At 34.4% G+C, this 10048-nt stretch overlaps 1 protein-coding gene across 6 annotated transcripts; it reads right to left on the bottom strand.

The window, feature by feature from the left end:
* Positions 1 to 991: 991 nt before the first annotated feature.
* LOC129297815 (phosphomevalonate kinase, peroxisomal-like) lies at positions 992 to 6988 on the bottom strand. 6 transcript variants are annotated; one of them, XM_054936167.1, is made up of 12 exons: positions 6772 to 6988; positions 6584 to 6671; positions 6190 to 6340; positions 5615 to 5712; positions 5279 to 5376; positions 5140 to 5192; positions 4710 to 4833; positions 4453 to 4622; positions 3795 to 3899; positions 2593 to 2820; positions 1932 to 2054; positions 992 to 1398 (listed from the first exon to the last, which is right to left on the bottom strand). In XM_054936167.1, the coding sequence occupies exons 2-12, from the start codon at positions 6607 to 6609 to the stop codon at positions 1132 to 1134; spliced, it is 1443 nt and encodes a 480-aa protein (XP_054792142.1). In that variant the 5' UTR covers positions 6610 to 6671; positions 6772 to 6988; the 3' UTR covers positions 992 to 1131. The 6 variants fall into 6 exon arrangements, with proteins under 6 accessions (XP_054792142.1, XP_054792139.1, XP_054792143.1 ...); XM_054936164.1 differs by having other exon boundaries at positions 4453 to 4833; XM_054936168.1 differs by having other exon boundaries at positions 2776 to 2820; positions 4453 to 4833.
* Between the last annotated feature and the right edge of the window lie 3060 nt (positions 6989 to 10048).

Here is a 10048-nt window from a genome sequence, read left to right as displayed (position 1 = left end):
CGATTTTAAAAACATCTTGGTGCAAAGCACTTACTCAAACAAGTTTTGAAATATATACTATATAGATATATAATTCATGATTGAATTCTTTTATTAAAAAAAGTTGTCCTAAGCTATTTGATTTTTTGGGAAAAAAATTGTCAACATCATTAATTATAGTTATTTTAATCTTTTAATCTTTATGATTTAATGTAGTTCATCTAAATAATTAACTTAACATGCATTATATATTACATGCCATATTTATAAATTAATTTTACCTCGATATATTTTTCTCCTCTTCTTCGGTTTAAATTATATATATTATTCAAATATAATGACAGTATATAAAAATTGCATCATAAAAAAATTAACATAATATTATTAAAAGCTTAATGATAGAGATTAAATTGAAAAAATAAAATAAAATAAGTTGATAACACATTTTTATACAGGGACCAAACCAACACCACCAAGAGTATTACCCATTGATAACAACAATAATTTCCCTTAAACTATTGAGGGTAAAAAAACAAATCCCTTCCAACTGCATGTCCCAAAATCAAAAATTGAACTCCCACTACTTATACAAATTAAAAGGGATGGAAACTCCTATTTAAATCCTATTTAAGTTGGCTGATCTTTATTATTTTATATTTTGGTTTTGATTTATATTTGGTGCGGTGTCAACTTTATCGCTTGCCACTTTTTTTTTTCCTCTCCTTAACTTGCAAGACTAGAGTTGGAAATCAATTTGACTACACCTTATTCTAAACCAAATCTCTTTAGCTCATTCACATCAACTAACCCAATTCTGCAATTCATAGTCTTGTAAATTAGATTTTCCTAAGACCTTTGACAGATGCACGCTATCTCCAAACCAATGTGTATCAATTTTTTTTTCTCTTGAATCTTTTTAAAGTTGTATTTAAATTGTGCCCGTGGTTATCTTCTGATATTACAGGCTTTTATGCATGTTGTATTCTGTTTCCCTCATAGTCAACACGAAATGTAATTATTTATGCCAATCATCCAAAGGACAGACATAAAGTTTATTAGCCATCCAGATTTTCTAATCAATTCACTTAATCCACAACAGAGACTCCACCTTAGATATTGGTGATTTACAAGGTTTACTTTATGGAAGTGAACTTACTGAGAATGAACTGAAGATACAGTTGATGTGACAGCATTTGTTCGTGGGTCAACGCTTTCAACACAAACCCCACAAGGATATTCTCTAACTAGCAAGGCAAGAACATTGAGTGAACTCCATACTTGAGTCACATTTTTGCTTGAATCTCCCAGTATAACAGCAAATATTGCATCAAATCCTCCTGCTCCTGGAACTCCAGCCAACATAACTCCTTCCAACTTCATAGTGGCATCCAGAAGTCGAGTCTGTGATTCTGGTTCAATCTGGATATTTTACAGACAATGAGATGATAGAACTCGTGAATTATGTCAAGTTTTGAAATATCAATCTTCCATATGAAGAATTATACAGGATAAACCCAAAAACAGTGGGTAATTTTGCTGCTTTCACAATTATGTTCCCATCCATCCACTCCTCTTTTGGCAGATTAAGTCTATTATCATCGTTTGGCAAATTGGATTTCCTAAGCCAAAAGGAATATATATTAAATGGTACATGAAGCCATAATATGAAACTTCATTCAGTTCACAAATGACTTGTTGCGGCAATACATTCTATTTCTTCAATTTACCAATAGAAAATTAGAAGAACTTAGCCTGGTCAGTCCTACTTTTATGAGAAGTAAGAAATGTTGAACATCATAGGTTTTAATGGAAAAGGCATCACTCCTGTCTCAGAGCTAAAACATGAGTTTATGTGGGTAATGTTTATCTATCTCAATTTGTAGACATTTTCATGAGGAAAACATTGTACAAGCAGAAAACCGTAAGTTATGAGCACTCTGTAATGAGCTTACTGGAACACCTGCAGCCTCACCCATCTTGCGCATAAGAGATCTGATCAGAAGCATAGCGTCTTTTGCTCCAAGCAGTGCGTTAACAACTGCCTCTTTGTTGGGTTCAAAAGCTTGTTCTATCCACTGATTGTGGAGTTTGAATATCAAACATTACCATGAAAGGAGAAAAGCAATAAGAATTTTCAATATAACATGGAAAAGTAATGAAATTCCATGTCATAAAAGATGAGTCTCAAAAAACACAGGCCATGTATGTAGTTATCGAGTTCATTCACATTATATAATTGAAAACCAAGTTGATTGTACTGTTTTCTCATATGCATTATTCTTGTTAATCATCACTGAGTGTCTCAGTCATCGTTATATAATATGTAGACCAACTATTTGTTTCATTAACAGCAGATTAACATAAGAATGTGATTGGCAATGGTTTTACTTGCAAGTTGCGAGGGACTGAATTGATAAAGCCATTTTAAGATGGAAAATTAAAAAAGTCCTATCTGTAAGGGATCAAAATGATTAACCAATTCTATGAAAGATCATCTTAAAAATACCCAACCTCTTAGGGACCAAAATAGTGTCTAGTGGATTCTATATCAAGTGAAGATATTTGTTCTTCAAAAACTTCCATTAAAAATTCACAAATTAGCTCGAGAAAAACCTTATCTGATGTGAGCATGCTGCAGTTGTTTTTAACACATTTATATGCATCCCATTGCTCTTTTGATAATTTCGTTAACAAGTTCAATTGCCCTTCCAGAGCTGAATTTGCGTCCAATAACCTTCTCCATGTATCAAGGGATTTATGAGGGTCAGACTTTTGCCATTTCTTAACAGCACCTACCATTGAAGGAGTGGATGATCCCCCTGTTCCTGGTTCGCCTAGTAACTAGAAAAGAGTATTAACCAACATGAGAAACAAGATGTTTCATGTACTCCAACAAGAAATTCATATTTTAGTTAACATGGCTCCAATTTATTATAGATAGGAAGAACCCTGGCACTCCCTTGTAAATTCACAATCTAATCAGGGAAGTGCCCGATAAAATATGAGAACTTAAACATCATGAGAGATGTTTGGTAATTAAAAACCCAAATTTGTGTATTGATAAGAAGGAAAATTGATAGAGCTCATGATTTTCTAAGACTTATAAGAGGAAATCAAGGAAGGCAATGAGCTTAGAAGATAACATTGTTATTGGTTCAGATGTTTGCCCTCCAGATCCTGGTTATAAGGAAAAGTAATTGATAGACTAGTGATGTGTTAGAGCCCTAGTGACGTGTTAAGAGTCTCCTAGGGGTAAGGGTTGTGTTAGAGTCACTTTTTGGGTCTTTAAATCTCCCTCTTTGTCTAGAGAGAGAGGGGGAGTATTTTGAATATTGAGTGGTGAGGAGAGCTCTGGCCTCTCGAACGCCAGGTTGGGGGTGGAGGAAGTCATCTTTCTTCATCATTTTATCTTTTGCTTAGTGTATGTTTGTGAGTGAGTGACTTATATTTTGTGATTGTTGTTTGGTGGAGTGTATTTTGTGCTGTTTCTGTTTCAGTACGCTGTAATTTTCAGTTCCTTATTTTGCTATAATCCAACTTAGCTATTCAGTAATAGTAATTTTCAGTCCCCATTTGTACTGTATTTTCTGGTTTATTCTTGTTTAAAGCTTATTAGAATAGAGGGTTCCATCAAAAGTTTTACAAGGAACAAAAGGCACACTACCATCTCATTTTCCCTTTTTGTCAAGGATCTTAAACTATTTAGTGAAGGTTTGTAGTTGGATATAATAACATTTTTAACGCCCCCTTTGAAGAAAATTTAGAATAACCAAATTGATTTGAAAAATGAAACGTGTGAAATTTAAATTTCTTACTAGAGTCACTAAGGGTGGTAAAGAAAATTCAGTCTTCTCATGGTCCCATTTTCCTTTTAGAATGCCAGCGATAACCTCTGGTAAAGGCACTGCTCTTTCTGCACCCTGTAATGTCCCAAAGAATCAATAAACATGAAGTTAATGATGTTACATTAAACAATTCACTGCCATGATTCAAAAATATCATCAAGTCAAATATGTAAAGGTAACCAACACAAGCATTGTAATAAGTTTGACAAAGAACTTGCAATAAAAAAATTACAGAGCCAGTAAAAAGTAGTTCTTGAAATGCAATAGTGTGCATCTACGGCTTGCATTATTCAAGAGGTAACCCAATAAATGGAACAAATTAACAAGTGCTGTGGAATAAAGATGGGTTGTTTATGGGATCATATATCATGCAAACGTACCTGCCCAAGTGTTTCAAGATTTCACAGAGCAGAATGATCACCAAACTCAAAAAGAACCCAAGATTTGGAGTAGACAAACCATCATCAACATATAAACAAATATATGTATGTATTTATATCTTTGTTCAATTTTCTCTGGTCAGGAACTTGGATGGCCAGACCATCTGAATTATAGCATTGGTTCTCAATACACAATGCAACTTGCTATACACAAGTAAAAAGAAACATGCATAATCACGGGAAAAAACCTGGGCAGAAGAAATCAACTCTGGTGAAAACCGCACATAGCGTTGACTGCCATAAACTGCTGAACAGACATCAAATCCACTGCCTATTTTTCCCTGTGCAACACAGTGAGCAGTTTGAGCTATCTTGTGCACAACGTCAAGATCTGCTGTATCCTTCCTTGCCTGATAATCTTTAGACGAGGAAAGCTTTACAACTCCAAGGTAATGAAGTACAGAAGCAACTACAGCAGTTGTCATTGCTGCAGATGAGCCCAAACCTGTTTTAGCTACTTCAGGCTTGCAATTTCCTCCATTGACATTCTCAACATTGAAGGTTATGGAGGTAAAAGGTGGAAAGTTGGCCAACGATTCAGTTGTCAAAGGAAGCCCAAGTTCTTCAATCTGTACAAGAATTATTTTCCTGGTTTAAGCTTTTTGAATACCATGTGTTTTTCAAGTCCTCAAAAAGTTAGGGAGAAAATCTTGAGATGGGGAAGATGAAAGAAAGATTTGAAAGATAAAACCCAACAAAACTTCTTTAATAAAACATGTTTCATCAGTGCAAATTAATTGTTCTATTTACTATTTAGCAGTGATCATAATGGATACCAAATGAAATTTTCAACATGGTCAATGCAAACTACTTCAACCAAAGGAAAAAGAGTCGTCCAGCAGATAATGAGGAGAGACAAAACTAAAATAAACTACCTGGTTCCTATACGAATAAAAATCATTACAACCCAAAATTGTGATGCCAAGACCTGCAAGACCAATCCAGTTAAGAAATTGGAGCTTGAAGCTCTTCTTTCTCTCATGAAAGGATAAGAAAACATAAATCAAACAGTACCTTGCAAAAGTAAGTCCTTCATATTCTTATCAAACGCTGCCTGAGCAGCAGCTACAGAATATTGCACTGCATATTCCACAAAAGGATTCCCGGTTTCACTGAAATTGTGAAACAATTAATTTAAGCCTCATCTCAGTGTTTAACTTAAACTTGCACTCAATCTTCACCCCTGACTGACCATACACAATTTTTATCCTACAGTAAATCAACCTCTTGATAGATTGTGAAGTTTGGATTCCATTCCACAAAACAGTTGTAAATTATAAATCAATTAAAAATGAAAAAAGAAGCTTTGAAAGATATATAGAACATGAAAAAAAGAAAAAGAAAATTTACCTCGAAGAAACACATTGGATAGTAAGATTCTCCAAGTCTAGTTTGTACATGCCTTCTCTGGACAGCTGAGGTGATGTCAATTTAACATCTGTCCACGCCTGAAGAACATGCAAGTTGCAAGTGATAAAATTACTAAAACTGGCACATTTGTATAGAGGAAAAAAATTGTTCAGGCCAATGAAACACCAAATAAATATGAACAAAGAGAAATTGAGTAATTGACTTTAAGTATGTGGTTCTGAAGATGATCATGAATCATGAAGTGTGGCACATGACACTTGAAGCCATGCATGAGTCAATTCAAATATTCGGATATACTTGAGTCTTGATCCATGAATTATGGCACATGACACTTGAAGCCATGCATGATTCAATTCAAATATTCGGATATACTTGAAAAGTTCCTTTCGTTTCAGAAAACAAACAAACAGCTTCGTATGCGAAAGAGTTATCAATTTGCCATCGCTTTCATGATCTTCACCCATAATTAGAATACTACTTAGCAGCTAGGAAGAAGAAACATAAATCAAATACAAATGCATCACACAAAGGACAGGTATAGAATAAGAACCCACCCCTGCGCAGCTATCGGATTTCGGTTCTTCAAACAGTGGTTTCACGATTGCATAAAACCGAGCATTGGTACTGAGTACAAGCCCTGAATTTGGCCTCTCCAATATCAGGTAACCCCCGGTCATCAACACCTTCCCCGGAGCAGAAGCTGCGCTGAGTAGAGAAAGAGTCAACAAGTAACAATTGGAGTACAGGTGTATTTTTTTGCTCCTCACAATAACATGGGTGGAGGAAAACTGATTACTAATTCCCTCCGTTTGATTGATCGCGATTCATAAAACGTCTACCCCTTCATCAGAAAATTCTCATTTTACATCGGTCATAATATGAAAACGTTATTGTGGCAATTGAATTGGAGATGCAAATTCTTGGTTTGAAGGATGAGAATGAACTTACACGACCATTGTTCGTTCACCGCTCATCCCAATGAAAATAAATGTTGAGATGTAACTCAGTTCAGCTAGGAGACCAATGAATGCTTCAACTGTAAATGAAAATACTTGAACTCAGCCATCAATTGCTACAATCATGAATCGCTTGAGAGATAGAGAGAATGAACAAGAAACTAATAGTAAGCATTGCACCTCCAGACTTTCGGGGTTAGAATCCCTGCTCCCAGCAAATCAATGGCTCTGTTTTGATGGAGTTCATTTTCATATGCTTTTCTCAGATTCTTGGACTTTTGTTTTCCAACGAATTTTGCAGCTTCTTCAATTAGGAACAAGAATGTAAAAGAAGAAAAAACATCATATGAAGAAATTGGCGAGTCAAGTGAAGAAACTGTTCAACTGTAAAGAAGATGACGTTACGACCCGTTGAATAGAGAAAAGAAATGGCATTATTTATTTATTTATTTATTGGTGAATAGAAATGGCATTATTTGGCCAAAAAAAAAAAACAGAATAATGTAAGTTTCTCGCGTTGCACGCGGCTGGTAGGCTGTGGCATTGTTTTCTGGTTGTATATACACCGTGATATTGAAAATCAGATCGGACCGGTCGGGTCAACCTAAAAACCAATGAACTGGTTCCCTGTTCGGTCTGGGTTTGCTTTTAACCCGATGAGAGAGTAAACCGGTGTAACCCGGTCAACCCAGGTTCAACCCGGTGGGTTGACTGGGTTAACCGGGTTAATATTTTTTCAGACTTTTACCCCAAAATGACGTCGTTTTTGATTTTTTTTTCATTTTTAATTTTTCAAAGCTCTGAGTTCGGAAAAAAGATAACAAAAAAAAGTGAAATTGAAGTCAAAAAATAAAAAATTAGAGATAGAGCATGCTAAGTCCAAAAATATAGTATTTTATTATTGTTAGACTTTTGAGTGGTTGGATTTGGTTAAATATTTTTATAATTAATGTCTTTTTATTTAAATTGTATTATTTTAATCATGACCGGTTTGCCACCGGTTCAACCCCCGATTCAACCCCGATTAAACCACTAACCCGTGACCCAGTGCCATGACCGGTTTAATGACCGGTCCGGTTTTACGTACCTTGATATACACACACACATTTGAATAGAAAGCACCGAATTCAGAGCTATTAAAACAACGGGAAAATCGCAACTAAGATCCCAGAAACAAGGCATTTGCAGATAAGGCCCAAAAATTTCTGATATTCCTATGTAAGACCTTATTTGCAATCATATTCCTCATTGAAATGACCCAATTACCCCTAGTTTGAAAAACATAGCCATTCTTTGATTTCATCTTTTCTTTCTTCTCTTATTCAATCTCACTCTTCCTTCTTTTAGTTCTTCCTCTTCCTTTTCTAACATTAATGCCCTCCTCAAGCTGAAGCAATCATTTACCAATGTTGTTTCCATTTCTTATTGGGTCCTTGATTCCTATCTCTGCTATTAGTCTTCACTTTTCTTTCTCTTCTCTTCTCTTTTTTTTTTGAAAAAGGGCAAGCCTTAGCTTGAGAAAAGAGAAACAAAGTAACTAAAGGCTAACTAACTAATCTTAGTTTTGTCAACTAAAAGTAAGCCAAACAAGACGCTGGACAAGCTTGCAAGACTTGGATATCAATTCCATCCTTGTTTCCTCCTCTAGCTAGAAGATTAGCACATTATAGTACATCTCTAGGCACGTGATTAATTGAAATATCCCGATCACTATAGAGAAGCTCTCTAATGTCGTAAATCAAATCTCGCATGGGGTGAGTGTTGGATAGGAAGGCGCAGCGGAAGATTAAAATTCTAAATTTTCTATCCTGGTATGGACCGAACAAACCCATTTAAATCAAGGTGGATAGAAGAGTTACCTTTTAATTCTTTAAAGTTGACGCACGTTTGGATCTCAAGAGCTGACAACATAAATCTACTCCCTCTACCGGTATCCACACGAACAGCTTTCTAACTTGAGCAGCGTGCTAGCGCTCTCAGCGTTTGTTCTTCTTTGAAAGTTAATTTTTCTTTCTATAGGGTGTTTTGTGGCTCTCAGAATGTTTTTACCGTCAGAACTTTTCTAACTCTCTCATCATTCATAAAAGACGTCCCTATCTATATATAGTATATAAATAAGGGTTTTCATCTTCTACTTAAAAGCCCACAAAAATTTAATTAAATTTATCTCATAAATTTAATCCATAATATCATATCTAATTTAAATTTATCTTATAAATTTAAATTATAAAAATGACATGTTATTCTCTCATATCATGTTAGCTATTAAATTTAATCTATTATATAAGATTAAATTTAAAACTAATATAATATAATATAATATATCACATATACATATTATATTATACACACACACACACACATTTCAAATATATATATAATTATATTTTATATTTTATATTTCATATAAAATATATAAATATTTATCAAATAAATATTTAAATATATATATATGTGTGTGTGTGTGTGTGTGTGTGTGTGTGTGTGTGTGTGTGTATAAAATTCATTCACCCTATTTTATATTCATTGAATCTAGACATATTTCAGATTCAACGAACTTAGATATTATAGCTCGAGTTGGGCTGTTCTTATGTGTGACCCTGTAGGCCTATATGAAATTAGCAATGGGATAATTACGCTATTAGCCCACAAGTTACAACTACTAAATTCACATGGGGATCGATGATCCAATGTAACCTATCATGCAACCATATCACATTCCTTTTGTCACGCAATATTTTGATTAAGTATGAGACATGAAATTGTCATTCTCCTTTACCTGACCGTTATTTTCTCGATCTCTAAGTAGACTGACAGTAGTAATGAAAAAACCTTTTCCATTATAGTATGATCATACATTTTCTCAATCTTACTCATCAAGGGGCCTAATAATATCTCTCACTTAATGTGAGGGACAAATTCTATCTTAATCACTTATATTCCTCTGCATGAATATCACTAAACTCAATCATAGCCTTTATGATCACTCAATCAAAAGTGACTTATGACTAGGTCAAAGTTCAGTGGTCATCATGTAGGAATTCATGATGATCTTAGGTCAAAGGGCTTAGTGATATAGTTACATATGAGATATCCTTATGACTTGTAGCATACAGCTTTCTCATAATGGGTCGGTCCAGCACCTTGTACTCTTTTTAGTGCCTATGACTTTAATTTGTATCTCTATAATTAATCAAAGTCATACTAGTCTTGTTTCATCTATGATCCCTTAAAGATGACCAACCAGAGACATTTAAAACAATCACTATAGTTTGTCCAGGGATACAATTATCAAATTAAATATACAATTGTTATAATAACAAAAGAGAAATTCATTAAATAACAATGTGCATAGTATAATGATTGGCCCTAGGGCACAATTTTCAACAGTGAGAATACCCACTATCTCTAAAAAGAAGATTTAATGCTTCCATTAGATCTGAATAAACTTGCACAT

Source organism: Prosopis cineraria, unplaced genomic scaffold, assembly GCF_029017545.1.
Source record: "Prosopis cineraria cultivar Desert tree isolate PC_DT_omini unplaced genomic scaffold, ASM2901754v1 PC618, whole genome shotgun sequence".
In the NCBI taxonomy this organism is placed as follows: Eukaryota; Viridiplantae; Streptophyta; class Magnoliopsida; order Fabales; family Fabaceae; genus Prosopis; species Prosopis cineraria.
The sequence above is the reverse complement of the archived record's forward strand: the minus strand, read 5'-3'. Positions and strand labels throughout refer to the sequence as shown.

Coding starts and splice junctions, on each gene's coding strand:
- LOC129297815 (XM_054936164.1), bottom strand. CDS start 6,609: ATGAGCGGTGAACGAACAATGGTCGT. Junction 5,713..6,189: donor AATCCGATAGCTGCGCAGGG/GTGGGTTCTTAT, acceptor CATGTTCTTCAG/GCGTGGACAGATGTTAAATT. Junction 5,193..5,278: donor GAAGGACTTACTTTTGCAAG/GTACTGTTTGAT, acceptor TTGGTCTTGCAG/GTCTTGGCATCACAATTTTG.